General features: G+C 41.0%; 1 protein-coding gene across 4 annotated transcripts; it reads left to right on the top strand.

The window, feature by feature from the left end:
- The first annotated feature begins 567 nt into the window (after positions 1–567).
- Positions 568–9,849, top strand: LOC122080689 (transmembrane protein 45B). 4 transcript variants are annotated; one of them, XM_042647506.1, is made up of 5 exons: positions 570–866; positions 1,443–1,545; positions 1,735–2,083; positions 6,175–6,671; positions 9,011–9,501. In XM_042647506.1, exons 3-4 carry the CDS (start codon positions 1,737–1,739, stop codon positions 6,662–6,664), a joined length of 837 nt encoding a protein of 278 aa, XP_042503440.1. In that variant the 5' UTR covers positions 570–866; positions 1,443–1,545; positions 1,735–1,736; the 3' UTR covers positions 6,665–6,671; positions 9,011–9,501. The 4 variants fall into 4 exon arrangements, with proteins under 4 accessions (XP_042503442.1, XP_042503440.1, XP_042503441.1 ...); XM_042647508.1 differs by lacking the exons at positions 1,443–1,545; positions 9,011–9,501 and adding an exon at positions 9,623–9,849 and having other exon boundaries at positions 568–866; XM_042647507.1 differs by lacking the exon at positions 1,443–1,545 and having other exon boundaries at positions 570–851.
- The last annotated feature ends 17,890 nt before the right edge of the window (positions 9,850–27,739 follow it).

The following is a 27,739-nucleotide window of genomic DNA, read 5'->3' as shown; positions in this document are numbered from 1 at the left end:
TCCCTCCTCATGAATAGAAATATTTCTTGATTCGATTTGGTTCGATTTTGATTTCATGATTAAAATTGTTGAATCGAATAAAGAATCGGATAAAATTTAATATATATTTTTTTTTTGATGAATTATGATCCTAATAACTAAGGGTTACATTTTTTTTAAATTGATAAACATGTAAAATGTTAATCGAAGCTTGTAAATAGGACCTAAATTGAATATGAAATCTTATTACAATTAATTAAACCAAATCGAATAAGTTCAATTTCACCAAAAAAAATATGTTTTTATTCTCATTTTCATTCGATTTTAGTCTATGTATTTTATATCTTGAACCGAATTGAACAATAAAAATTGAACCGATTGACACCCATAAGACAATAAATCTCATGTCTTTGGTCAATTATCATATTTCTAAACCGCATACCAACTTGTGGAGGGTATCACTCTTTCCACTATACATACAACCATAAGATCAGAATATTTTGTTTTAATATCTCTACCGGAGGGTCTAATTTGAGGCCCTATAGTGGGTCTATGATCACAAATCTATACCGTAGGCTTAGTTCAACAAACCCAACATGCAGTAGAGGACTAGAGACAGAGAGAGAGAGAGAGAGACAGAGAGACAGAGAGGGTAGAGACAGAAAATTATATGATTCACAAAATCATTTTCTCTCTCCAGACTATTGAAGTGCTCAAGTTCAGGGAACTTCAACGCTTTTCTCCTCGTGAATCGTGATTGCTTCCTTTCTAGCATCGTCTCTACCTTCCTATTTTGTTTTGCTTTGTTTATTTGATTTCGTGGGGTGAGAACTTTTTGGTTCAATCATTGCCTTTCTCTTCTGAAGAAGAAGATAAACCAGACAACGGTAATAGTTTCGAAATTGAAAGAATCAAATTTATTTACGTTCAATTGTTCACCATTAGATTTTTTTTTATTTGTTTTCTATTTTTCACCATTAAAATTTTTTTCAAGCTTCTCCTGCTACCCATTAAAAAAAGGAGTTATGGCTCTGTTTTCGCCATTAAAGCTCCTTTCCACATGGCCCCTTTCACAACCGATATTGACTGGGTTTCTTTTTGTGTTTGTTCTTTTGGTTTTTCCTTTTGAGATTCTGCTTGAAAGCCCGTATTCTCTATTTTTTTTTTTCTTCTGATTAATACATCTGTAGGACTTCTTGGTTCTTACCGTATCGAAGGTGTTTCATCTCTGTTTGCCCATTACAGCTTCATTTGTATAGCTTTTTTCATGACCCACTGCTTGGAAGGGGTAGAAACAATCTTTCTTTGTTCCAGAACTCTTTTTCTTATCGGATCTTGAACCCACAAAGTCCCAGATTTTGAGGTCAACGTTTGTGATTTTGACTTTCTGTTTGAGAGAGAGAAAGTTTGAATGTTTTTAGCTTAAAATTCAAGCAGATTTAAGATTATTCTTGCTGAAGCAGGGAAAAATTGCTTCAACTTTGAGAAATAAATTCCGGGTCCCCATCGAAGATCAGAAACTTTGAAGCTTCAATAGCAGAAACTCTTAATCCTGATTAGTGGGAGGTTGATAGTGAATCCTTTTTCATTTTTTGTAGAATTTTGATGTAGAAAGGTTTTTATTTTTCCCTGATTTCTGATTACCCAAAACATGAAATTATACTGAAGCTGATTGATTTGAGTCTGCATCTTAATTTTCAGGTTTCTGGGTTAATTTTTATGTGGAGATTTTGAATTTGGTTGGTTTGATCGCAGGGATGGGTTCCTTCAAGGGCCATGTTATTCCAGGGACTCTGTTCTTATTCGTTGGTTTTTGGCACATATGGAGCTCAGTTGCGAGGCATGTGGAGAATCCGAAATCGTTTAGGGTTAGGGTTTGGAATCCTGTGCCAGGATTAGATGGGAAGCTCAAGTACCTGGAGCTTTATGTAATCACCATTGGAGCTTTTATCGACATGTCTATTGAGCTTCTGTACTCTACCCACCTCAAATTCTTCGTTAATGGCGTCTTAAATCCTTCTCATATGAATAATTTTGAGCATGGAGGGATGCTTTTCATGTTCTTCGTCTTTGGGCTTATTTCTCTGGTCTCCCTGAAAACCAGGTTAGATCCTCTTCTTGCTCTACTTCTTCTGGTTGCTATGTTCTGTCAATTTCTTATGGATCATGATTTAATAGTAATCTGGACCGTTATATTTTTTGCTTTCCTGAAATCCCAATAATGATGATGATGATGGTGACGGTGCTTACATTTTTGCTTTCTTCTGTTACTGTTCAACATGACAACACGTCAGTTCCCGCTATTTGTGTGTCCATTTCAATGATAATGAAAGTTGATTTAAATCCTAACCGTCCAAAACTATAATACAGGCTGTGTTTGATGCTTTTCCAAGTGGAACCTAGCATATTCTGTTATCTGTTTTATTTCATATAAGCATATTCTGTTACTCCTGGCTTCATCCAAGTAAAATGGGGCTAGAACATAAGGTACTACTTGGAAAAGTGTATGTTACAACAAAGGGTTAGGATCCTTCTATACATTTCATAACCTGTAAGCGCCCAGTGGTCTGCTTAGCGCATGGTGCGGTAGAGCACTTGCGCCTTGAGACTCCCCCCCACACCCTGAATCCCCCTACTTTGTAATGAAAAAAAAAAAAGGGAAAATTACTTGGACACTCCCTATACTATGGCCAAATTGCTTGAGACGCTAAAAGTTTGAATCTATTACTTGAAGCCCCATGAAATCTGACGGAATTAGTCTACTGTAAGTTATGAAAAAACCATTTTACCCCTATGAGTTATTCAACTGAAACACCAATCGTCCATCTCAATTCCTTCACAATACCGTATCAGAAATCAGGGCATATTTAAGGAAGCAAGCTCAGCTGCCACCATCACCATGCTTTTTCTGAAACAGAGAGAAGATGAAGAAGCTATAAGGGACTGAAACAGTTAACGCAGAGCAACAGAAGCAGAAGGCCCTGAGAAACATTTCTTCCTCTTTGCCCAGCCCAAAAGCAATGGGGGGCATTGCTTTTGCCACAAGTTGCAAGTTTTTAAGCATTCCATTAGCAATTGTCACCATCAAGCGGACATAGACACAACTGGTTTAGATTTGCCTCCCACGCCCCTCGAGTCAAGCTATTACTACCGACAAACATAGAAGAAAGAAATCAAGATCCAATTGGTTAAGTGTAATGTTTGTGACATCACTAAAATCTGTCATGATGTTGGCTGGACGATATTCGAAAAATACCCTTATCCTCCTTTACAATTCATCTTTTCTTTTAGCATTTGAAGTTCAGTTTGGCAGCAAGGTGTCTTGGCCATGGCAAGGGCATGGCTTCTGATGGAGCTTTGGAAGTATGTCTCAAGGCCATATAGCCTCATCTGAGCGGCACTTGGTGCTAAAGTCGTTCCCTTTGAAAAAAATTTGCCAAACCCTCTTGCTCTGTCTACCCTGCTCTTGATGGAACAGGTACTAAACGAGATCACAGGAATCATGGAGGACACAAAACGAAATCACAGGAAAAAGCTTCTTCAAAGCAAGGAAATGCGCAGGGGGGCAGGGCAGTAGGCTATGTGCAAGGGGTAGGGGCAGTGCGATGGACTGGTTCTTTGTCACGGCGGTGATGCATAGCGGCTGCCGGGGAGTTGCAGTGGTAAATTGATTTGGGTATTTTTAGGTTAAACCTTTAAAGGGTAAGTTGGTCATTTCATCTTCACAGGTTTGGGCATTTAGGATTTTCCCTTTAGGTTAACACTCTAAAAGTTCATGTTAAATTTCAGGGTTCACCTTATACTACATTCTCTTACTTGGATTTGCAATGGTTTAGAATGGATCTACTACAACAACTACTCAGCCTTATCCCAACTAAATGGAGTCGGCTACATGGATACTTTCCCTCCAATCAGTTCCATTCGATGTCATACTTGATACAAGGCCTAAACTATACATGTCTTTCCTCACCACTTCTCCCAACGTCATTTTAGGTCTGCCCCTAGCTCTTTTAGATCATTTAATATTAACCAAATCACTCCTCCATACCAGATCATCCAAAGGCCTCCGTTTAACATGGCCATGCCACTTCAAGTGACTTTTTTCATTTATCTTATCTTGTATTTAGTTTAATGCCTCTCATGAATATTTAGTTTGGAGTTGAGGTTGTTTAACAGGATTGTGAACACAAGGAAGATGCTAGATGATTGGAGAAGAAGAATGGTAGTCTCGGTCTACAAAAATAAAGGGGATATCAATAGCTGCAATAACTATAGAAACATTAAACTAATGAGTCATACTATGAAACTATGAGAGAAGGTTATTGAAGCCGGCCTAAGGAGAGAAACTAAGAGCCTAAGAAGAGAAACTAAGATATCAGAGAGTCAATTTGGATTAATGCTCGGTAGATCCATGACAGAGGCGATCTACTTATTGAGGAGGCTCATGGAAAGATATATAACCCACAAAAAGGATGTCCACATGATCTTTATTGACTTAGAAAAGTATATGACAGAATTCCTAGAGATTTAATCTGGCATGTCTTAGTAAAGAGAGAGGTGTTGAGTACATATGTAGATAGAATAAAGGACATGTATGAGGGCGTGGTGACTAGTGTGAGATTTGTGGGAGGTCAAGGCAATGAATTTCCAATTACGGTTGGGTTACGTCAAGGATTGGCCTTAAGCCCCTATTTGTTTGTGCTTATCATGGATGAGTTAACCAAGAGCATTCTCGGAGAGGTCCCTTGGTGTATGTTCTTCGCCGATGACATTGTTTTATTGGATGAGACTAAAGCATGGATTAACGCTAAGTTGGAGCTTTGAGGATCAACCTTGGAATCAAGAGGTTTTAAGATTAGTAGATCAAAGACGTATATTAGGTGTAACTTTAGCTACTCTATGATTGATGAAATGGTGAAATTTGAGGAGAAAGAGATTCGACAAATTGACTATTTTAGATATCTAGGGTCAACCATAAATAAAGAATGTGACGTATGGGTGATGTTTCAGAGAGAATCAAAGTGGGGTGGATGAAGTGGAGTGGTGTGTTTGGAGTGTTGTGTGACTGGTGTATCCCTTTAAAGCTAAAGAAAAATTTCTATAGGTCTGTTGAGCGACCGGCTGTGAATATGGGCAGAATGTTGGGCAAATAAGAAGTGTCATATAGAGAAGTTATGTGCAGTAGATATGAGGATGTTAAGATAGATCTGTGGCAAAACTAGGAAGGATAAAGTAAGGAATGAGTATATTAGAGCCGATTTGGGAGTTTTCCCAATTAGTGAGAAACTCTGCAAAAGTTGTTTGAGGTGGTATGTCCATGTTCAACGGAGGTCTGAGGACGACCCAGTAATAAGAAGTGATCTAATTGAAGGGGCTAAAAGAGCTAGGGGCAGGCGTAAAATGACCATAGGAGAAGTTATGAGGAATGACGTGCATAGTCTCAGTCTTGTCCCAACTCCCAAGTGTGACCTCGGATAGAGCCTATTGGAGGGCAAGGATCCATGTAGCCGACCCCATTTAGCTGAGATTCTCTTGTGATGGGCTTTTATTGTCATCTTCCTACTCTCACCTTTCTTTTGTCATCTCTCATATTGCCATCATTTTTTATTTGTTTTGTTTTGTTTTGTTTTGTTTTGTTTTTTTTTTTTTTTTTTTTTTTTGGGTATGGATCCATGTAGCTGACCCAGTAAGTTGGGATATGGCTGTTGTTGTTGTTTAATTCCGATCATGAATATTGTCCCTGGCTCATGCACATTAGCCAGAACTTATCATCATCTCCTTCTGAAAGTCCCTTGACTGGCTTTGGTTAGTGAAAGGTCAGATACATTGCTTTTTTGAATGGATCAGTCTAATCAAAATTTATAACTTTTAAGTGTTGGACTGTTAACACTAGAAGCAATCTTAGTACCAGAGAATGAGGAAGGAGGTTGGGAAAGCAATACAAATTTAGCAAAGACTTTATGTAGCTTTCAATTTGGATGGAAATGGGTTGGAAAATCATTCTGGTGTGGTCAAATCTGTGATCCAATGCTCATGCATCATACACATCATTGGTGTACATTTTTTTCAGTCAGTTGGAATCTTAAATGTGTCTTGCTTGTTTGTTGCATGTTATGGTGCCTCCTATCAAATCCCCAATGGAAATATAGCAATTCAATGGTTTTTAATTAGTCATTTCATCTCTTCTGCTCCCAGGTTTTTACCTTTAACAGAAGGAGCTCTATGCTTGATTGCTTCCATGGCATTCTTTGCAGAGTATCTGTTATTTTACTTCCATTCAACATCGCATAAAGGTCTTGAGGGATATTACCACCTCCTCCTTGTTCTCCTCATTGCCCTTTGCATTATCTCAACAGTGGCTGGAGCTCTTATTCCCGATAGCTTCCCAGTAGACTTGTCTAATGGCATTGCTGTCACCCTACAAGGCCTCTGGTTTTATCAGACGGCCTTCACTCTTTATGGGCCAATGATGCCAGATGGTTGTTTCTTGAAAGAGGACCAGATTATGTGTCGATCAGCGGATAGTGAGGTCCGAGGGGAGTTGCTTGCCAATTTCCAGCTCTTCAGCTTAGTTTTCGGTGTCCTTGTTGCTGTTGTTGTATCATACAGTTTTGCTGCAACCAGATATGGCAGTTCCAAACACAATGGCTTGCATGCAGGTGAAGATGGGTTGGACAGAGACTGAAAACAAGGTATTCATCTTTCCTATCGCTGCACTTCTGTTTGAAATGTCTACTAGAGTAAATTTAAATTCTGATCCAGTTGTGCATTTAAATGACAAATTATACTCACATATTTGATTGCCAATGTCTAAATAAGCTACTGCTAAGTTTATCGATGAGCTTAAATTTCCATCTCCAGCTTGTACGCCACTAACTAGGGAGATTTTTTAGTTTGATCCATTCAACGTGTGGATGCCGTATACTGCTCTCATTTTGTAAGGGTTTTCTATGTACAAAAATGTAAAATATATGTTATTACCCAAGGAGGAAATTTCTATCCTCTCATGTAATGCAAGATGGCAGGTCTCCTTTGAGAACTTACGTGTGATCAAAACAAAAAGAAAAAAGCTGCATACTTGTTATCATATATTGTCTGCCATGTGTTGCCTTTAGACTCATGAAGGATTGAATTTCCATCCTGCCATGATCACGCTGGCACAACTCCACAAAAACCATAAATGACCTCTCTGTATAATGTATAACTTTTTTCCTCCATCTTTTATTGCAAACCTTTCTAAAATAGTGGATGCAAAAGTTAGGTCAAATGGTCAATGGGAACAGTCATTAAGTGGTCTTCTCTCCTTGCATCGCCAAAAGGGAAAGAGAGTAAATAAGAGAAAGCAGAGATTGCACATCCTTAAAGTTGCAAATCTTGGAAACAACTGTCACTGTTTCACTTTCAGTTGTCTCTTATATAAATCGGCACCAGCCTTGCCTCTTCATGGAATAGACTCCGGTTTGAGTCACTACACACCAAAATAAGTTCTAGCACGAGAAAGAAAAAAAATATATTTTATACATGACGATGCATATCTTTTTCCAAAAAGAAAAGGAGAAGTATAAGCAAAGTTGATTGAGGAAAAGAATCCAGCCAAATGATGGTGTTGGTGTCGTCAATGGTTGGCAATTGTGACATTGACTAAGATGCCACCACAATTTTTTTTGGGAAAACATCTAGTAAATGAATTACAAGTTTTCCTAACTTTCATATTGTATGACCCCTAAAATTATATCTGACATTAGGCATATACAATTTCTTTTTCTGTTTAATAAACTGGAGCCTAGGGGTCCTGGTGGACCAGGTTCAGTGGAGTTAGGGACATGGAAAACCTATAGTTTTGAACCTGGAAGGTTAGCTAGTTGTTCACTTATGTCAGGTTAGGTCATGTCTTGTAAGTTGACTGGACTGCCAAGTAACGAATATTTAATAGACCAACACAAATCTAGCTGTTATTTGGTTTGTTAGTTCAAATTGCTGCCTGCCTACGTTGAAGCTCGATTGATGCTCTGATGTTCTAATTATTTTCTGGTTCAGAATCAATAACAAACTGACATGCTTTCCCTTCTTTAACATGCCCATGAAACAAGTACATGCTGTTTCTGCTGATTCAGTCTGTGTCCTCCACCTTTTACATAGTTGGGGAAGCTTGGTCATTGAGTTGTTTTTATTTGAGTATAATCCTTTTGTTTTCCTTAGGGAAAAAAGGAGAAAGGGGGGAGGGGCTGTAGTTGGAGATTGAATTCAGACATGTAATGCATTCATTGAGTATTGACATAAGAACTTGTTGAGAAATAGTGCATGTCATTGAGTTATCGTCCAATGGGTGATCAATTGATATGAGCAGTATCCAATTACAATTTCCAATCCCTGCAGGATCTGATCTCCAGCCTCTGAAGGCACCGAATATCATATTTTGAATCAGAACTCAGCTAAATATTAATAGCATAATTTTTGTTATACTAGTCCTCAAAATCTGCTTCCCCAAGTGATACCTATGTTCTTTTCATCCTTTTGCTCTTATAGTCTTGAAGTTGAATGTGATATTTTTTTTAATGATATGATTGAGGAAAACCACTAGGTGCATCAGATGTAGACTAGTTTTACTTTTGGGAACAAAAATCCAAGCCGGATTACTATCGTCTGTTCTGCTTCATCCTATGACATGGTTGAAAATGTTTTGGAAGTCAATCTAGTTGTCATTTCAGTGCCATTTGGAGAGGTTTGCCTGAAATTATTTGTGGATCAGCTTGACAAACAGCCATACCTAACCTTGGGGAGCCTGGAGGGTTGGTAACATTTCTCTTTTAGTAGCTGACACTGTCTACTTCAGTCAGGTCTAGTCTGTATATGACTTACTGATTAAACACCAACCAAAACCACTCTTTATTTAGATGGGTAGTGCAATAGTTTCTTTCTTTGAACATCCCTATTAAGTCTTCACAAAACAAAGTTTTGAGAGTTTCAAGAAGTTTACTGATACAGCATTTAGGACACTAGTTGTTGATGCATGAGTTTCTTGGTTCCACAGGTTTAATCACATTTTGCAGATGGAAGCCGTGTGATGATTAGAAGTTGATAGCTGGAACCAGGTTATGTTGATTTTCAAGGGAGAATGTGGCATTAGAAAGCAGCATCCCTTCATCTTTACCATTCTTGTAAATGTTACACTCAAGTTGTTTAGCGGTGCCACATATAATCACAAAATAGCTTTAGAAGAGACCCAAGTCGTTTGGTGTCTGAACGTAGGGCGAAATCCAAAATAATCTTTGTACCTTTAGTTCCAGTTTTGTTTTGCCAAATTTTGTGTAATTTTTTCTTCTGATGTTGAATTTTTCCCAGTATGGTGGTTGTATTTTTCTGTTAAGTGTGATGGCCACTTAATTTGGTTATACCACAGGTGAAAATTTTGCATCAAAACCTCTTTTGTATGCCCTCCTCTTCTACAGAACAATAACTTGTACTGAATACTTATAAATACATTTTTATTTTCAGAAAGTCTGAAATGAAAAGTTTCTTCTACATCATGTATATGGGTATAATGCTAAAATATACTAAACTTCCTGCCTTTTACACCATTCATTTCATAGATCTCAGTTCATCATTGAGGTTCTTTGCCTGCTGGTTCATTGCTGAAAATCAGGTAATTGAAACAAAGTTTCATCACAGAGTTGCGGTATGGATGACTTTCAAGAGGCTTAGTTACAACTTAAGAACAGCATCAAAAGCAACAATTCTGTAATTCTAGAGCTAGAGATCTAATGGGTCCAATTCAGATGTAATGCTCCCGAGTTTCTGACTCGATGAAATTTCTAGTAGTGGCATTGTTTGTCTTCTTTGCCAAAAAAGGGGGAAAGGGATACAGGAAGAATATACAAAGCTATACAGCTAATGTTTGCACACACCCGAACAAAAACTGTGTTTGCCACCATATGTGTTTGCTAATCTATACATATGTGCATGGGTACTTGACGATTAATAGCTGAATCTCCCTTCACCACTAAATGTGCCCATGGCTGTGAGTTGGAAGATAAAGCCCCTGACCTAATTTCTAGTTTGATAAGACCCTTTAGATTGTTGCCCATGTAATGTCCAGAAACACCACCAGTCCCAGCTGGGCCTGGATTCACCACACTACTCTTACCAAAGTTCTATCTACTGGACAAGTAGATGGCCATCCCGATAAAAACAAATTCTTTCTTGCTCTAACTGATACTGATCCAATGGGTTTTTCTTTTTTTTTTTATCCGATTTTTAAAACCATGCCCCCAAGCTATTAGTCCGAGTGTGTGTGTGTGTTGGGATCTCCCACAACACCAATGGTGGTGCAGGGTACAACAGCATCCATATGAGGCCCACATGGCCAGGAGGAAAGAGAAAATGATTAAAAATAAACCCATGTGAGAGGGTGTACGGTACATTGACTGTGTGGGATTTTTTTTTAATGAAACAAAAGAGTAATATATAAAAAAGAAAGTGAGATAGTACATCATAACAGTTCGGACTATTGACATTTCCTAATCTATCAGTATTAGCATAATCCCATAAATACATGATAGATGGATTATAGTTCTTGCATTGTACAATAGCTGAACAGATCCAAACTGTGAATAGAGATCCCAAAAAATCCCAATAGACAGGAAAGGCCAGCTACGAGTAGTTGGTTATGGAATAAGTTGAAGAACGCTCTTTGTGGAGAACCAAACTTTCTCAATATCCCAAAAGTCCCAAACCTTTGTAGTTGCCAGTTTTAAGCCTTGTACAGCACTCCAAGCCTCAATTTCCTCATTGGATTTCAATAATGTATCACTCATTCTGATAGCTTAGAATTTTCTTTGGAATAAAGTATCAAAAATCCAACTTGGATCTGTGTTACAAAAATTAGTAATATTAACACAAATTAAAACATGATAAGGCGAAAAAGGAAGAGTCAAGTATCTTCCTAAGCGGACTTTTGGATCATCAGTGCATGAAAAGACAATATCAGATCAGTTAGTAAATGAAAGTAAATTCAAACAGATATCCAACAGTTAATATTTTGTAGAATAGGCACCCAGTTGAGAACACTTTGTTTTGAAATTATGTCATTTCGGTGCCTCCATAAGAAGTAATTAATTATAGTTATTGTACTAAAAAACCAGATCCGATCAGAATTAGAAAGATTGATATGATAGAAATAAATAACAAAGTCAATAAGAGAGGTAACATGAAGATTTTTCGGCCTTAATCCAAGTGGGTTGGCAGCCCAAATTCTATCAGAAAACTCACAGAGGAAAAAGACATGAAAGATAGATTCCTCCTCCTTAGTACAAAACACACAAGTAGTGTCAATATTAAGCCATTTCTCAATAATATCCCTGACAGGAATACTATTGAGTGAAATGCTCCCAAAAAATAACTTAAATTTTGGATGAATGTGTAATTTCTAAAAGAACTTCCTCCAATGAGCATAAAGAGCGGTTAATACTTGATTAGCTGGCTAAAAATGGAAAATTTTGGCTCAAGGCTTAAACCATAATTAAATATTTTAAATTTTCTAATTTGAAAATTAGAATTGGCACCATGCCTTAAGTTTAGGAATCAGACATTTTTACCATATTATTTGGGGTTTAGATGAGTAATGGTGAAGCGGTTGTGTAAAAAATATGACTATCAAATCAAGCAAAAGAAATGAATATATCAACCCCATTCATTCAAGCAAATATAACACATAAGAAAAACAATTGATTGAAATAAAAATAATAAATCTTACCAAAAAATAATAAAAGGGAAAAAGATCATTGTCAAGTCGTGTGGCTTCTGTGTTTAGACACAGGAGTGCACAAAATTATTGTCATGTCCTCCTGAAATAAAATTTTTTTATCCATGTTGATACACCACTGTGTCTCTCATTGGCACCCCCATATTGGTGCAAAGCCTACACGACCAGGCATCAATCTCTTGCCTAGTGTAGAGAATTTTACCAGATGTCTCGACCTGAGCGAGAGGGGAACGTGTTTATGGTATTGATTTCTTCTATGAGAATGCTTATCATTTATGGGATTGAATTATTCTAAGGTCGTATTTCTGGTATCATAGCCAAGTAATCTTATGCAAATCAACTAAGGCATTCATGGTAGGTTCATACCAACTCTGATACCAATTGTATTATGTACGCACATATGGGTGGAGAGAAAATAGGAAAAAAAAAATAGACATAATCCCTTATATCATTAGCACTCAAATATAAATGTTCTTTGCAATTATGACATAATCACTTATTTTAATCCTTAATGGCTCTAGGCTCTCAATATCTCAAACATTCAAATAAAAATGTTTCTTTGATATATAATCTATATTTATTTTTTTTAAATTACAACAAAACTTTTATCAACAACAACGCAACTCTGTCTTATCCCAATTAAATGGGGTTGGTTACATGGATCCAAGAGTATATATGTATGTATATATATATATATATATATATATAAAAGAAACTTTTGGACATCCCACTCATGAATCGGCAACCCAGATCATAGCTCTCCAAGTAGCTCTGTTCGATGCCATACTTGGGTGAAGATTTGACTTTTGAATAACTCTTCTTACTAACTCATCAATGGTTGTTTTTGGCCTGCCCCCAGCCCTTTTAGCTCCATCCATCTATATCGGGTCACTCCTCTGAACTGGGGCATCCAAAGGCCTCCTTTGAACATGCCCAAACCATCGTAACTGACATTCTCTAAGCTTATCTTGATTTGGGGCAATTTCTAAATTGGTTCTAACTTGGTCATTTCTTATTGTATCCCTCAGGGCTTTGCTGCACATCATTTCAACATTCTCATCTCAATCACATTCAACTTATATACGTTACACTTCTTAACAACTCAACATTCTGCACCATACATCATAGATGGTCTTATGATAGTCTTATAGAATTTTCCCTTAAGCTTTAGAGGAATCAGACGACATAACTTTTATATGAGTTAAAACTCCATTGTTCCAGCCAATTTCTTATTGGCCTTTTAGTTCTGGACTCGTTGGATAATTTTCATGTTAAATCCCAAATTGATACATTTATTTCTGACCTGAAGAGAAAATACTACTCTATTCAGTATGAACTAAGAGATGACTGATGAGCCAGTTCTCTGACTGACTTGCCTAGATTTGGACCTTTCTTTGATTGGTTTGCCTAAAGCAGGCCAAATATTCCAAACCTTCTTGGCCCATTGCCAACTTTAGATGATATTAAATTGCACCACTAGGTTCAGCTCTCTATGGGCTATAAGTGTGGTCAATTCTTTGCTTGGCTGAGCCCGATTCTAATTCTTTCGCTTTCAATACGGGCACTCCAATCTAAGTTTTTGAGGTTCAATTAAAGGTGCTAATAAGGTATCGATATTGTATATTGATACCAAAATCATATTAAATTATCGTATCAAAACCATATCGAAGGAGATTCAATACAATATCGGTATAATAAAATAGTATTTGTTTTGGTATCAGTATGGTATCGATATTTAAGATAAAATCATTTGGTATGTATCGAATTATACTAAAATATTGAAACCGTATTCATTCCAAATAAAATTGTATATATACCGAATAAAAACTTTACCAAAATCGAACCAAGTCAATATAGTATCAATATTGAAATTTAAGTATTTTTCTTAATATGATTTTATTCGGTATTAACTTTTTGGCCTACTATACTATACTAAATACCAAATACTGTACCGATTGACACCCTTAGATTCAATTAGAATTTAACCGATTCTCAACTTATTTAGAATAATCAGATCGGAATCAATTAAGTTTGGCCCATTTTCACATTTAATTACGGTTTAAGATATCAAAATTGGTCTCGGGACTTTCAATAGACCTTTTGACTCTCTCCTTAACAAAAAAAAAAAAAAAAAAAAGAGGAAGAAGAAGAGAGATAGAACTTAAACAATCAAAGGATTATTCCTATGCACATCATAGACTTTGGATCCTAATCATGTGGTGTGCAGATGCACTCTCAAATCTCAAACAACAAACAAGTTGGGGTGGTTGGGCATATATCTGAGGCCTTCCTCTTCGAAAGTTCAAAATTTCAAACGATCAACGGCTAAAAATAGTAAAATAAAGAAGAAGGTGGAGTACTCTAGAATGAGAGAGACTTGAACCAACGTCGGAAAAAATTACGCCTATGCCCATGATCTCGCCAGCACGAAGAACATCCCAATAGAATGATATTTTCTCAAAGATAGTGAAAAAGGTCATTGCAATAAACCCACCCACCAACCAGTTCACTGGGAGTGCCAAGCTCAACAGTGTGCCCTAAGTCGTGTTGAGGAAGCCAAATGGGTTATTTTTCAACTTGTTCTCGCATGACGAACCATAGAAGCAAATCAAGGATCATGCTCATGGCAATCCCAATTGCAGAGATGGCTATGGCCCTAAGCATTATCCTCCAGTTGATTGTTGGGGATATGCCCACACTCTGATTGTTGGTAAGTTGGTTTTAATGATTACAAATAATGAAGATATTTAATAATATTCTTTCAAGTATTGACTTGTTGAGACTTCAAATCAATAAGCTAAATTGGAGAATGAAATGAAGATCAAAATCATCAATTAATGAAGTTGAATTCAAGAAGATATGAAGAAAAAAAGTGATGAAGTATAAGATCAAAGACCAAGAGAAGAGTGGGAGTATGAAGCCATCAAAGCTTGAGAAGGTATTTCAAGGATTAAGATCTCAAAGGTGTCAAGACTCGAAGAATGAAGACTTTAAGAATTGAAGAATTAAAATTATTCCAAACATGAAGCATGCAAGGTCAATATGAAGAACAAAAAAGACTCATTTGCAAGAAGACAATAGTGATAATATAGATCACTATAATAATGCATAGACTATACACAAAGCACTTCACTGCATGCATCTACATCATTAACCTAGAATTACCCTACGTGATGCTCAATGACCCTAGCCTTAAAACATAAATGAAGTTGGAATCGTTTTGGCTATGATAAGTCTTAACCATTGCTGAGTTAACAGCAAGGTCAAAACTCAAGGGCATTTCAGTCATTTTCTATTAGTGAATCTAAAGACATTTTATTCTTTAAAATTGTGGAGAACCGAGTTGTGAAGCCAATGCATCTTGAATCGTGACATTCTGAGTATGAATGTAAAAGTTACGGTTGTTTCCATACAAACAGTCATATATATATATATATATATATAGAGAGAGAGAGAGAGAGAGAGAGAGAGAGAGAGAGCAAAAGGCTGAAGCCTGTTGGTAACTTCTAGTTCTTTTCAGGATTTGACAAACGGTTGCCCACCGATAACTACCAGAACCTCCGATAACGTATCCGGCTAAATGGAAGTCCATCCGATGATTTGAACAAGCCTCCAACGGCTAGTTTGACCCTCTCCAATGGTTATATTTTTCCAACACTACATATACTGGTAACTACCAGTAGAGCTAAAAAGTGTCTGTTTTGACTCCCCTCTTAAACCACTTACTACATTTATGTACAACAGAGCAACATTAATACTACTCATCCAAGAATACTTATTGAGGCATTAGAGTGAAGATATTTAAGCATTCTCTTGAGTTTAAGTTCTACAATATATACACGCTTGTCAAGAGGAACTCAAGTCTCTCTATAAGACTTCTCCACTACTTTGGCATTCTATTGCAAGCTTAGAGAAGACTAAAAGGTATATATATACATTCTATACTATGCATATCATACATGCACCACACGAGGTAACATCTTACCATTTTACTTTCATTAATTTGTGAGATTGTTTAGCCTAAGAATTGGTTCAAGTCTAGGAGTGGGCTTCTTGTTCGCACAATTGCCAGACTACACTTAGGCTTGTGTCGATCCTCTCATCCTTAAGAGATTGAATAAAATCATCTTATTCTTGAAAGAGATTGTGATGACCCTCTCATCCTTGTAAAAAGATTATAAATGCACTTTAATCTTTGAAAAAGAAATTAAAGAACCCTTTCATCCTTTAAAGAGATTCAATAAAATCATCTCATTCTTGAAAAAGATTGTAAGAACCCTCTCATTCTTGTAAAGAGATTGTAAATACCCTTTAATCTTTGAAAAAGATATTAAAGAACCCTTTCATACTGTAAAGAGATTGTATGGATCTTCTTATCCTTACAAGAGTGTATCTCCCCATTTATTGTGCTAAAAATGAAGAACTAGTGGATACCTCTTAAGGTTATCTTGCAAATAGTGGACTAGACTTAGATTGAGTCGAACCACTATAAATCTTTGTATCTTTTATGATTGTACTTATCTTTCATATTTCATATATTTTTTTTTAAATTCACACATTTGAGGCTTTAAATCGAAAAAGTTTAAATCCACTAATGATAACCTATTCACGTCCCACCACCTCTAAGTTGTCCAACATTGATGTTCTCTTGGAGGCCAGATAAAGCATAATTGGAGACATAATTGAGTATTATTCCAATGTTGATGAAAACCTCTCGGAGGGAAGTAAGGAATCCCTTCACAATTTTTTTTTTTTTTTTTTTTTGGGTGGGGGGGGGGTGGGTTGAACACTACTTGGTCGTATGGCCCCTAGACCCAAAAATAGAGAGGGCGTAATGATCGCCCTGTAGAAATGCAACCCTAAAACAATGCAAAAGATAATGGAAAAACAGAATAAAAAATGCACACAGGTTTACGAGGTTCGGCAAGGTTGCCTACATCTTCGGTGAGCTGAGATCTTGCTTCACAATCAATGGAGAATAGGGTTATAGTGCTCGTCCTCACACCTCTCAGTATTGCTTGCATTACAGAGAAAGAAACTCTCGCTATGAATATAAAGCAAAAACCCTAATCGAGAAAATACACAACTGCCCTCAAATAAAAAAAATTCGAGCGGGGGTGGGGCCTCTTGCCTCCTTGCAACCCCCATGGCCAGCTAACCGGCTAGCGGGACAGCTGTCCTGCCTGTCGAGGTGCTGCTCCAGTACTCCCTGGATTAAACTGTGACGGAATACAAGACATCGTACACCAATACTGTAATAACCCGCTTCTTAAACCCGGTCTGATTTCGCGGTTGAACCGGTTGAACCATGCAGGAACCGAGCCAGAGGATGTTAGAGCGGGTTCCTTATGGGCTATGATGGCACGGGTGACCTTAAACACCGGCTGGCCCGACAAGTCTGAGCCAGTGCCAGAAGAGACGGGAGTACCCAAACCGTGTACGTGCACCTACCATAAGGCTATGTACGGATAGAACAGGTATTATATCCGTATTTTAAGATTATGTACGTATGCTACATTGTATGCTTGGGGTAGGGTCCGAGCCGAGGTCAGAGCCCGGTCAAAATCCCAAGTTTTGACTCTCGGATGGGTAGGACCGGTGGGTACCCCACCCACCTGAGTGACCCATCCGACACTATTCACTTAATTAGGAATAGTATATAAGACCTTATGATTTCCTTCTTTTCCTTTTTATTTCCCCCGTACGTTTGGGAGAAAAGTACAGAGGAGAGAGAAAAAGAAAGGGAAGAAGAAAGGAAGAGGAAGAAAGGGAAGATTTCAGCGGCGCCGGAGCTCGATCTCGCCATTCCGGTGCCAGAAGAGTAATCTTCAACTCGAGATCTACAGTTGGAGGTAAGAAAAGCTGGGTTTTATGAGCATTAACCATACCCACGCTTTAAACCCTTGATTCGTGTATGGTTTCTCAAGATCTTGTAAACACCCTTTGAAATGTTGAATCTAAGGTTTAATAGATGATTATTGTGTTGATCTTGAAGGATTTGAAGAGTTATTGACAAGATAGAAGGAGCATTGTGAGTTGGAAGTGTTTTGAAGTGTTTGGAGTCATTCTTGAGCAAAGAAGGTAAGATGGTTCCCCTCACTCGAATCTAACTTAGATCTAAGCTAGAACCATCCCATAGGACTCTAAAGGTGTGAAGAATGGGTTGGGAAAAGCCCTATTTGGATCCCCAAGGAATGGAGGAAATGGAGAAGAAACTGGGGTTTTTCCGCCAAAACCGGCGGGTGCAACCGGCGGGTCCCTACCCGCCTGAGACACCCACCCGAGAGGACCAGAGGGTTCTGGCCAAACCGGCGGGTAGGACCGGCGGGTCCTACCGGCGGGTCCATACCCGCCGGTCCCAAACCGGCGGGTTGGACCGGTGGGTCCCTACCCACCTGTCTGACACCCACCCGTGTGGCCCCGAGGGTGATCCGGGGGTCCGATTGAGCCCAAATCGGACGTGTGACCTTCTTTCGACGTTCTAAACACGATTTTGAAGTCGGATTTCATTAATTTTGATTCTAAAATGGTGAAGTACTAACCCCGCTCAATTATGTTAGGTTCACCAAATCATACCCGATTCGCTCCGGATCTCGCCCGTACCGAACGAGACTCCTTGTACGCTACAAGTAAGTGGAGAGAGGACGTTTGGCCTATTTCAAGGCATTTGTTTGGCATTCATATAACTATATCTAATTTAGTCATGTCATCATGAATATGCTATATAGAGTAGTCATCTCACACTTTGATGTGCATTTATGCTATGTTTATTATTCAATTGCAAATTGAATGTGATGCTATATGTTGAATGTGTACATCATGTTGCATAATGCCTTGATAGACTAGATGCCGTGGTCGGCTTGGAAACGAATGCATTGGTGGCCCGTGGTATGGGACACGGTGGCACTATGCAGTCGTACTGCATATAGGAGTATGCGGTATTAGGATTCTCACCATCCCGTGCTACGACCCTTCCCAACAGGGGTTAAGGTGTTGGGTTGCCATTTGGGGGGAAGCAGGGGTCGCGGTTGTCGGACACTGTGGCGGTTAGGCATTACGCCCGGCGAGTCATGTAGGACAGCCGGCAACCCCGGTGGTATTTCAAGAGGGCCAATCGTACTGCTTTTAAATTGCTGGAGTCAGCACTGTCATTTAATTTATTTACATTTCTGTTGAGAGCCGATGGACGGCATTGTCTTTATTTTTTCCGAGTACTCACGGTGGGCCTTCTCCAACAGCCCTATGGGCGTATCGCGGGAGGGAGTTCGCGGCTCGTACCCGGAGTATACGCGCACTGTGGTTGTAGTAGCACTAAAACCAAAGACTTAGTAATGTTGATTAGGTGTATGTGATATAAAATGACTTGCATGGCATGTAGTGCATATGATGTGATGTGTGGACCGTTGTGTGTGGTCCACCTCTCTACTTACTGAGCTAGTGAGCTCATTCCACGTGTATACCCCTTTTTAGATGATTTTGCAGGTCATGCACCTGAGGAGCAGGGGGTGGGTCCCACAGTCGAGTTTCCTGGAGAGGACTGGTGGACCCCTGATGAGTTTGAGCATGGCGTAGACTGCGCGTGTGAGAGCTGTGCTGCGGGACAGCAGTTTTGAGGTCGTGTTGAGTTCCACTACCGAGCCGAGCTGTGTACTCTGATGATTTTGACAAATTCCTGTATATACTTGATATTTGAACTTTATTCTTTTTGTGTATATATCATGCCTTCGGGCCCAAATGTATATATAATTATGGTATCATCATTGGGTATCAGGTATATGGGAATTATTACAGGTAAAACTTAGTCTTCCGTTGATTTGATGAGTTGATGTTAGTGTGTGTATGCTGTGGTGGAATACAGTGTCTGATGATCCTGGCAGGTTTGGGTTAACCGGTGTTAACTCGGTCACCGCTCCGGTTCAGTGTGAACGGGGTGTGACAAACGGTGGTATCAGAGCGTGATGCTCTGCTCCACTCACAGCATACCATTAGAATCCCGTAGATTCTATAATAGGAAAATGGGGTTGGGTAAAGATAAAAGCTTAAAGATTAAAAGTCAAAGAAAGAAAGTATAAAATGGAGTTATATTATAAGTTGCATTCATGGCATGCGTGAGTGTAGATAAAAGGTAATTAGGTTGGTACTATAACCTATAAGTACTATTTCGACGAAATTTCGGCAGCATAACGGCGTAAAGTGGGATTTCCAAAAATTTTACACAAAACCTGATAAACAACAGATAATAATATAACCAAGGGCACAGATAGAAAAATCACATCACCACAAAACCACACAGGTACTCCACATATGAAAACACCATAACAGTCCACTATCCAAAGATATTTCATTCCATAAATGAAATTCAAGTTACATCGCAGTTACAAGGAATGAGATAAATAAATACACAATGTCTACAAAAAGAGAGAAAATGATAAACAGCTAGTGTGGGCAAACCAACCCCTCACTGGTCGTCGTCATCGTCGTCGATGATCACCACGTTCGCCGGAGGCCTGGAGTTGACGTTGAAGTGATGATCGTAGTAATCAAACCTTGTGTTCACCAATCGTACCTCCCTCCGAAGCCGGCCATAATCTGCTGAGATGGCGGTGGCCCTGGTGTCCAAGTCCTGACCCAACCTACGGAAAGAATCCTCCAAGGTGATCTGTCGTGAGGAAATCTCGTCCAGCCGCCTCAGTATCTGGACCTGGCCATCCTGCAATGCCCGCATGGAGGTTGTCCTGTCCTCATAGTCGTAGTCACCACTCCCAGGTGGTGGGGCTCCATATGGTGGGGCTGTAGCTCTGGAAGAACTAGGGCCCGTACCTCTCGACTCCTGAGGCACCTCCTCAGGGATTCTGCCGCCCATCAGATCCGCCTCCTCGTCCTGAGGAACGTAGTCCTCATCCTCCTCACTGGACTCCTCCTCCATGAGGACATCCTCTACAGGGGCAGCCCTCTTACCCCTACCTCTCCGAGCTCCCGATCTCGGAGGTGAATCCATGAGGGTGTGGAGACCCATCTTCAAGAGGTTGCTCCGATCGAACCTATCGGCCGGAGTCTTCCCCTCCTCTCCGCTCAGATCCACCCTGAAGAACTCGAAGACCCTGGTGAGGATCCTGCCGTAGGGGAATCCTCCGTCCTCTGGGTGGGAAGCATGGTGCTCCATCGCTCTGAGGATGATATAGGGAAGGCACAAGTGCTCCCTGCCTCCCTCTGCTGCCGTAAAAATACAAAAGGCAATGAAAGCCGTCATGAAACCTACCTGGTTCCGATGACCTCCCCTGGGGAGCAGGTTGAACTGGATCAACCGGGCGAAGAGACGGACCTCAGGGAAGAAAGATGTCTCGGACTCTGGGCGACTGCTGCTACCACAGATGGTCTCGTAGATGAAGTCTGGTGTCTCCATGCTCATGAACGGTCCCTGAGGCCTACTCCTGGGGGGACTGTAGTATCGGTGTCCCGCCGCCGATATACCCAGAATACTGGCCAGGGTGTCTACCGTCAGCTGGATCTCCACTCCCCTCACCAGGCTGCTGACAGTGAGTTCCCCGTACTGATACGACACCTCGAGGTTGCAATAAAACCGTCGGACGAGCTGATCGTAGCACGGCCGGTCCACCTGAAGGATAGTGTCCCAGCCCAATGCTGAGAACCTCTCCTGAAGCTGTGCCTTGTGGAAGTCCTCGACTACCACGGTCTTTTCCATCAACACTGGCCCCTTCAGGAAGATAGGCCATTTGGCTGCGGCCTCGGCACTAGAGAAGTGCTCCTCATCGTAGTCTGAAGGGTCAGACTGAGCAGGCGCAGGTCTCCCTGTGCGATGAGCTGAAGTGCTGGTCTCCGCACTTTTCCGCTTCGAAGCGGTGGTCTTGCGTCGAACACCAGAGGAAGATGTTCCTCTGCCGGTGCGTGAAGACATCCTGACAATAAGTAAAGAAAGTTGGGTTAGAATAGTAAGAAAAGACAGCAGCATTAAAGAAGGGAATTCAAAATCCAATTTCTGCAAAATGGGAACGGCAACGATCTAGGAAGGATAGAAAAACTTATGACATGAAACATGATGATGGCAACGCAGGGAAACGTGCCAAAACAGTAAAATGACAGCAAAGGACAGCAAAAGCAATAGGCATGAATGAAATGGGGAAATTCGAGTCCCTTGTGCAAATTGGAATAGAATGGGGCGAAAGCTTGAAACCCTAAGTCTAGAATGAAATGCCATAGTAATGGGATGATGGAATTGCAAGAATATAACCAAAAAGGACTATGGAATTCCATGAGTACAAGTATGGATGAAAATCAAGGAAACCAATGCCAAAATAGGGATTTTCATGAAAATGCATGAGGATTTCAAGCATAATGGATGATTCAATGAAATCTAACTCATATCTAGCGTAAAACAAGTGAAATGCATTACATAGAAGACATCAATTTGAGAAAAACAGTAAGGATTGAAGAAACCCCAAATTTGGGAACCTAGGGCATCAATTTGGGTTTTTCTCCAAATAAAGAGTGATGAATCCTATAAACTACAAATGAGCACAATGGAATCATCACAAACACATGATAATACTTTTCTATGGTGGAAAATAGAGAAAGAAAGCCTAGAAAGTAAATCCTAATCAAATAATTCACCCAATTTGAAATTCTGGAAAACGAAGAAGAAGAAGAACTTACTTGGATGAAGACGAGTTGAATCCTCTCTAAAGCGTCGAGTGGGTGAGTAGACTCGCGAGTGGAAGCGCCGGGTAAACTCCCAAAATCGTCCAAGAGGAAAAGGAAGTAAGAGAAAGGAGAGAGTGAGAGTGACAGACGAAACAGGGCCTTTCTGGCCCTGTTCGTGTTTTAACCTCGGGCAAGACCGGCGGGTCAGACCGGCGGGTCCCTACCCGCCGGTGACACCCACCGGTTTGGGGGTGTTGGGACCGGCGGGTCAGACCGGCGGGTCCCTACCCGCCGGTTCATCCCACCGGTTTGGACAGAGGGGAAAATTTTTAAAATTTTTAAAATTTTCCTTCTTTGTCTTTTCCCTTCTTTTCTCCTATTATGAATGCATTGGTTTTATGGTGGATATTAATCCTATGATCAATATGCTATGGTCAAGTGGGACCATTAGCATGTATGTTGTGAACTTTGCCTGTATCTTGGAATTGAGCTATGATTAATTACAGGCTATCATACACTACAACACCTCACCTAATGGCATATGATTGTGTGCCTAAATCAGTCTATGGTGTTTAACCAATATGGTGTGTGATATGTTCCAGGTACAAGGATACGATGGTACGTACTAGATCCGGTAGTAATGCCCGAGGTACCTCGCGGGGTCCTCGTCGGGTCGGTCGACCACAAAATCCCAGAGGGGCCCGTTCTGTGGGGCATACCTCGCCTCCATTACCTGCAGAGACCCATGGTCAGGGTGGGGCATATGGGGACCCACCTATGACTGCACTCCCGGACCCTCCACCGGTCATTACACCGGGAGATGTTGCTACAATAATTCAGCAGTCCCAACAAGCTTTTCAGCAACAAATGCTTCAACAACAGCAAGCATTTATGACTGCCATCCAGCAACAGTTGGATCTTTCTCAACCGGGTCAACCTCCCCGGGTACACACTCCGCAAGACCCACCTGTCGGGTCGGGAACGGGACCACAAGTGGGTACACCTCCAATCCCACCATTCGGTATTCCTCAGCATGGGATGCCTCATCCTTATGCCTACTATCCTGCCTATGCTCCTAACTTCCCGGCGGCGAGTAATACGTCAAGGGTGGTAGAGTCGTTCAAGAGGAACTTACCACCGGTATTCTCTAAGGTGGGGAGTGATCCTCTAGAACCGGATCAATGGATCCAAGAATTGGAGAAGATATTTGAGGTGCTTGAGTGCACAGATGCCCAGAAGCTCATTTGTGCTGGGTTACAACTCAAGAAAGAGGCAAATTCGTGGTGGCAAGCTTCCAAGCCTATATTAATGGCTGCTCATCCAGAACCTACTTGGGAGCAGTTTAAGGAGTTGTTCTTGGACAACCACTATCCGCGCAGTTTCAGAGATCGAAAAGAGACGGAATTCATGGCCTTAACTCAAGGAGGCAAGACTGTCCTTGAGTATCAGCAACAGTTTGAAAGTTTATTCCATTTTGCCCCAAGGCATATGCGAACAGCTGAAGAGAAGGCAGCAAGGTTCCTAAAAGGCCTAAAAGCATCTATTGGGTCGGTGCTTGAAGTCTTGGATTTGACCGAATATGGCCAGATTGTACAGAAGGCCAAAACAATGGAAGATAAGCAAAAGGGTGAACAGTCCCTCACTCCTGGACTGTGGAAGAGATCAAATCCATTCCCAGATGTGGGAAATTCCTCCAAGGCATACCGTGGATCATATAGTTCGGGGCCTATGTATAGGCAGCCCTATAGGCCATCTGGCTATCCTCCTAGGCCAGTTGGTGGTTCGGGTTCAACCTCTGTTCGCCCGAACACTAGTGTGGCTCCTACAGCTCCAAGGCCACCTCGACCTTCATCTGCATCGGGTCAAGTGCAGAGGGGCCCCGCTCCAGTTTCGACGTCTCAGATTCGTTGTTTCAATTGCCATTCCTATGGGCATTATGCGAAAGACTGTCGGTCCCGACCAGCCTTGCCCTCCAGTCAGCCCTCTGCTTACCGACCTCCCTTGCCTCGAGGCAATCAACCGCAGGGAAGGATGTATGCCCTATCAGCCGAGGAAGCTGAGGCTAGTACAGAAGTTGTAGCAGGTACATTTTAAATTAAGAAGTTCATTTTGACTATTGATGACCTGCTGAAATTATATACATTGTTGTATTAGGTATCCTACCCATATCGGGCATACCAGCCTATGTTTTATTCGATTCAGGAGCTACTCATTCATTCGCATCTAAGAGATTTGTGGGGAAGCTTGGGATGTCACCAAAGATCCTAGACCATGGAATGATTGTTAGTATGCCTACTGGTAAAATTGCACAGTTGAAGGAAGTGTATGGACCGTGCCCGGTGGAGATTAGTGGGAAGAACTTTGATGCACAACTCATTAAATTCAATATGCAGAATTTTGATGTTATATTGGGTATGGATTGGTTGTCAGCTCATCGAGCTAATGTGATCTGTGCGGAAAGGCTGATTAAGGTGACAGATGTCGAAGGGAAAGAGTGGGTGTACCGAGCAGATACCATGAAAAGGGTGAGGAAGGTTCTCGTCTCCGCTCTTCAAGCGGTAAAGTTGCTAGAAAGTGGATGTCAGGGTTTCATAGCCTCGGTACTCGATGTTGATGCAAGAGTTACACCTCTAGAAGAAGTAAAGGTGGTTAAAGAGTTTCCCGATGTTTTCCCAGATGATCTGATGCATTTACCACCTGACAGAGAGTTGGAGTTTGCCATAGACTTGATTCCTGGAGCAGCTCCAGTATCAAAGGCTCCATATAGGATGGCACCAGCTGAATTGAAGGAGTTGCAGATGCAGTTACAGGAACTATTGGAGAAGGGGTTTATTCGCCCAAGTGTTTCACCTTGGGGTGCCCCGGTGTTGTTTGTCAAGAAGAAGGATGGTAGTTTGCGTATGTGCATAGATTACCGGGAGTTGAATAAGCTGACCATTAAGAACCGGTATCCATTGCCACGCATTGACGATTTATTTGATCAGTTGCAGGGAGCCAGAGTATTTTCGAAGATAGACCTTCGGTCCGGCTATTATCAGCTCAAGATAAAGAGTAGTGATATACCCAAAACAGCATTTAGGACTCGATACGGCCATTATGAGTTCCTAGTGTTGTCCTTCGGGTTAACCAATGCGCCGGCAGCATTTATGGATCTAATGAATCGAGTATTCCAGGATGTGCTCGACAAATGGGTAATTGTTTTTATTGACGATATCTTGATCTACTCCAAGACCGAGGAGGAGCACACTCAACACTTGAGAATGGTGTTACAGAGATTGAGAGATCAACAGTTGTTTGCCAAGTACAGCAAGTGTGAATTCTGGCTTGAACAAGTTGGATTCCTGGGGCACGTAGTGTCTAAAGCCGGAATCGAAGTAGATCCTGCTAAGGTAAAAGCAGTAGTGGAATGGGAAAGTCCCAAGAATGTTACTGAAATTAGAAGCTTCCTGGGTTTGGCTGGATACTACCGGCGTTTCATCGAGAATTTTGCTCGGATCTCAGCACCAATGACCAAGTTGACTAAAAAGGGTGTGAAATTCGACTGGGCAGAAGAATGTGAGAAGAGCTTCCAGGAATTGAAAGAAAAGTTGGTGACTGCCCCTGTGCTGACTATTCCTGAAGGCACAGGTGGAATGACGGTCTATACCGATGCTTCCAAAGTTGGGTTGGGTTGTGTTCTCATGCAACGCGGGAAGGTAATAGCATATGCATCCCGACAACTAAAGGAATATGAGAAGAATTACCCCACTCATGACTTGAAACTAGCGGCAGTCATTTTTGCCCTTAAGATCTGGCGACACTATTTGTATGGAGAGAAGTGTGAGATATACAGTGACCACAAGAGCCTGAAATACTTCTTCACCCAGAAGGATTTGAATATGAGACAGAGAAGATGGCTTGAACTCATGAAGGATTATGACTGCGATATTCAGTATCATCCCGGCAAGGCTAATGTAGTGGCAGATGCATTGAGTCGGAAGACACAGACTGTGTCGCTTTCATGCTTAGCAGTAAGCTCACCACTTGTGCAAGAGGCGATGCTAATGGAAGAGACCCTCTTGTATGAAGGGGCAACCCTAGAGCTTGAACCTCAACCAGAAAACCTTAAATGGTTGACGGTATCTTTATCGGCTCTACAAGTGCATCCGGCAATTAGGCAAGAGGTGATTGTGAAGCAACCTTTGGATCCTGAATTACAGCGGATCAGGGTTAAGGTTCAAGACCAAACAATGAACGACCCAGATTTTACTTTAGCCAGTGATGGGGCATTGATGTTTCGAGACAGATTGTGTGTACCCGATGATTTGGATATACAGGATAAAATCGTGAGAGAAGCACACAGCTCCGAGTACTCACTTCATCCAGGAAGTACCAAAATGTACAAAGACCTCAAACAGAGTTACTGGTGGCCAAGCATGAAAGTCACCATAGCTTTGTATGTGGCGACTTGTCTTACCTGTCAGAAGGTGAAAGCTGAGAGGCATCGACCTTATGGTACCCTTCAGCCACTCCCAGTACCAGAATGGAAGTGGGAAAGGATTACAATGGATTTCGTCACCGGACTACCAGGTACACCTAAGGGAATGGATGCGATATGGGTGATTGTGGATCGGCTTACCAAGACTGCTCATTTCATTCCTATCAAGACCAAGTTCTCCATGGCCAAACTAGCACAACTTTACATGGACAACATAGTGCGTCTACATGGAGTGCCAGTGAGCATTGTTTCAGATAGGGACCCAAGGTTCACTTCCAGATTTTGGAAAAGCCTGCAGCGTGCCTTGGGATCGCAACTGAACTTGAGTACAGCTTTTCACCCACAGACGGACGGTCAGTCGGAGCGAACCATACAGATATTAGAGGACATGCTCAGGGCATGTGCAATGGAGATGAGTGGCAGCTGGGAAGAATATATACCTCTTATGGAGTTTGCATATAATAATAGTTACCAAGCTACAATTGGGATGGCTCCATATGAAGCGTTATATGGGAGAAAGTGCAGAACTCCTTTGTATTGGGATGAGGTAGGTGAACGTCGAATGTTAGGACCTGAGATGATCCAGATGACTTGTGACAAAGTCGACGTTATTAGAGAACGGATTAAAGCAGCTCAGTCCCGTCAAAAGAGCTATGCAGACACCCGCAGGAAGGAGATTGAATTTCAGCCAGGAGAAAAGGTATTTCTCAAGATCTCTCCTACTAAAGGTTTGCAAAGGTTTCACAGAAAGGGGAAGTTGAGCCCAAGATACATGGGACCGTTTGAGATCTTGTCCCGGGTTGGCTCAGTAGCCTACATGCTTGCTCTGCCACCTTCGCTTGGAAACGTTCACAATGTATTCC

This window comes from Macadamia integrifolia, chromosome 6 (assembly GCF_013358625.1).
Source record: "Macadamia integrifolia cultivar HAES 741 chromosome 6, SCU_Mint_v3, whole genome shotgun sequence".
Classification (NCBI taxonomy): Eukaryota; Viridiplantae; Streptophyta; class Magnoliopsida; order Proteales; family Proteaceae; genus Macadamia; species Macadamia integrifolia.
The sequence above is the reverse complement of the archived record's forward strand: the minus strand, read 5'-3'. Positions and strand labels throughout refer to the sequence as shown.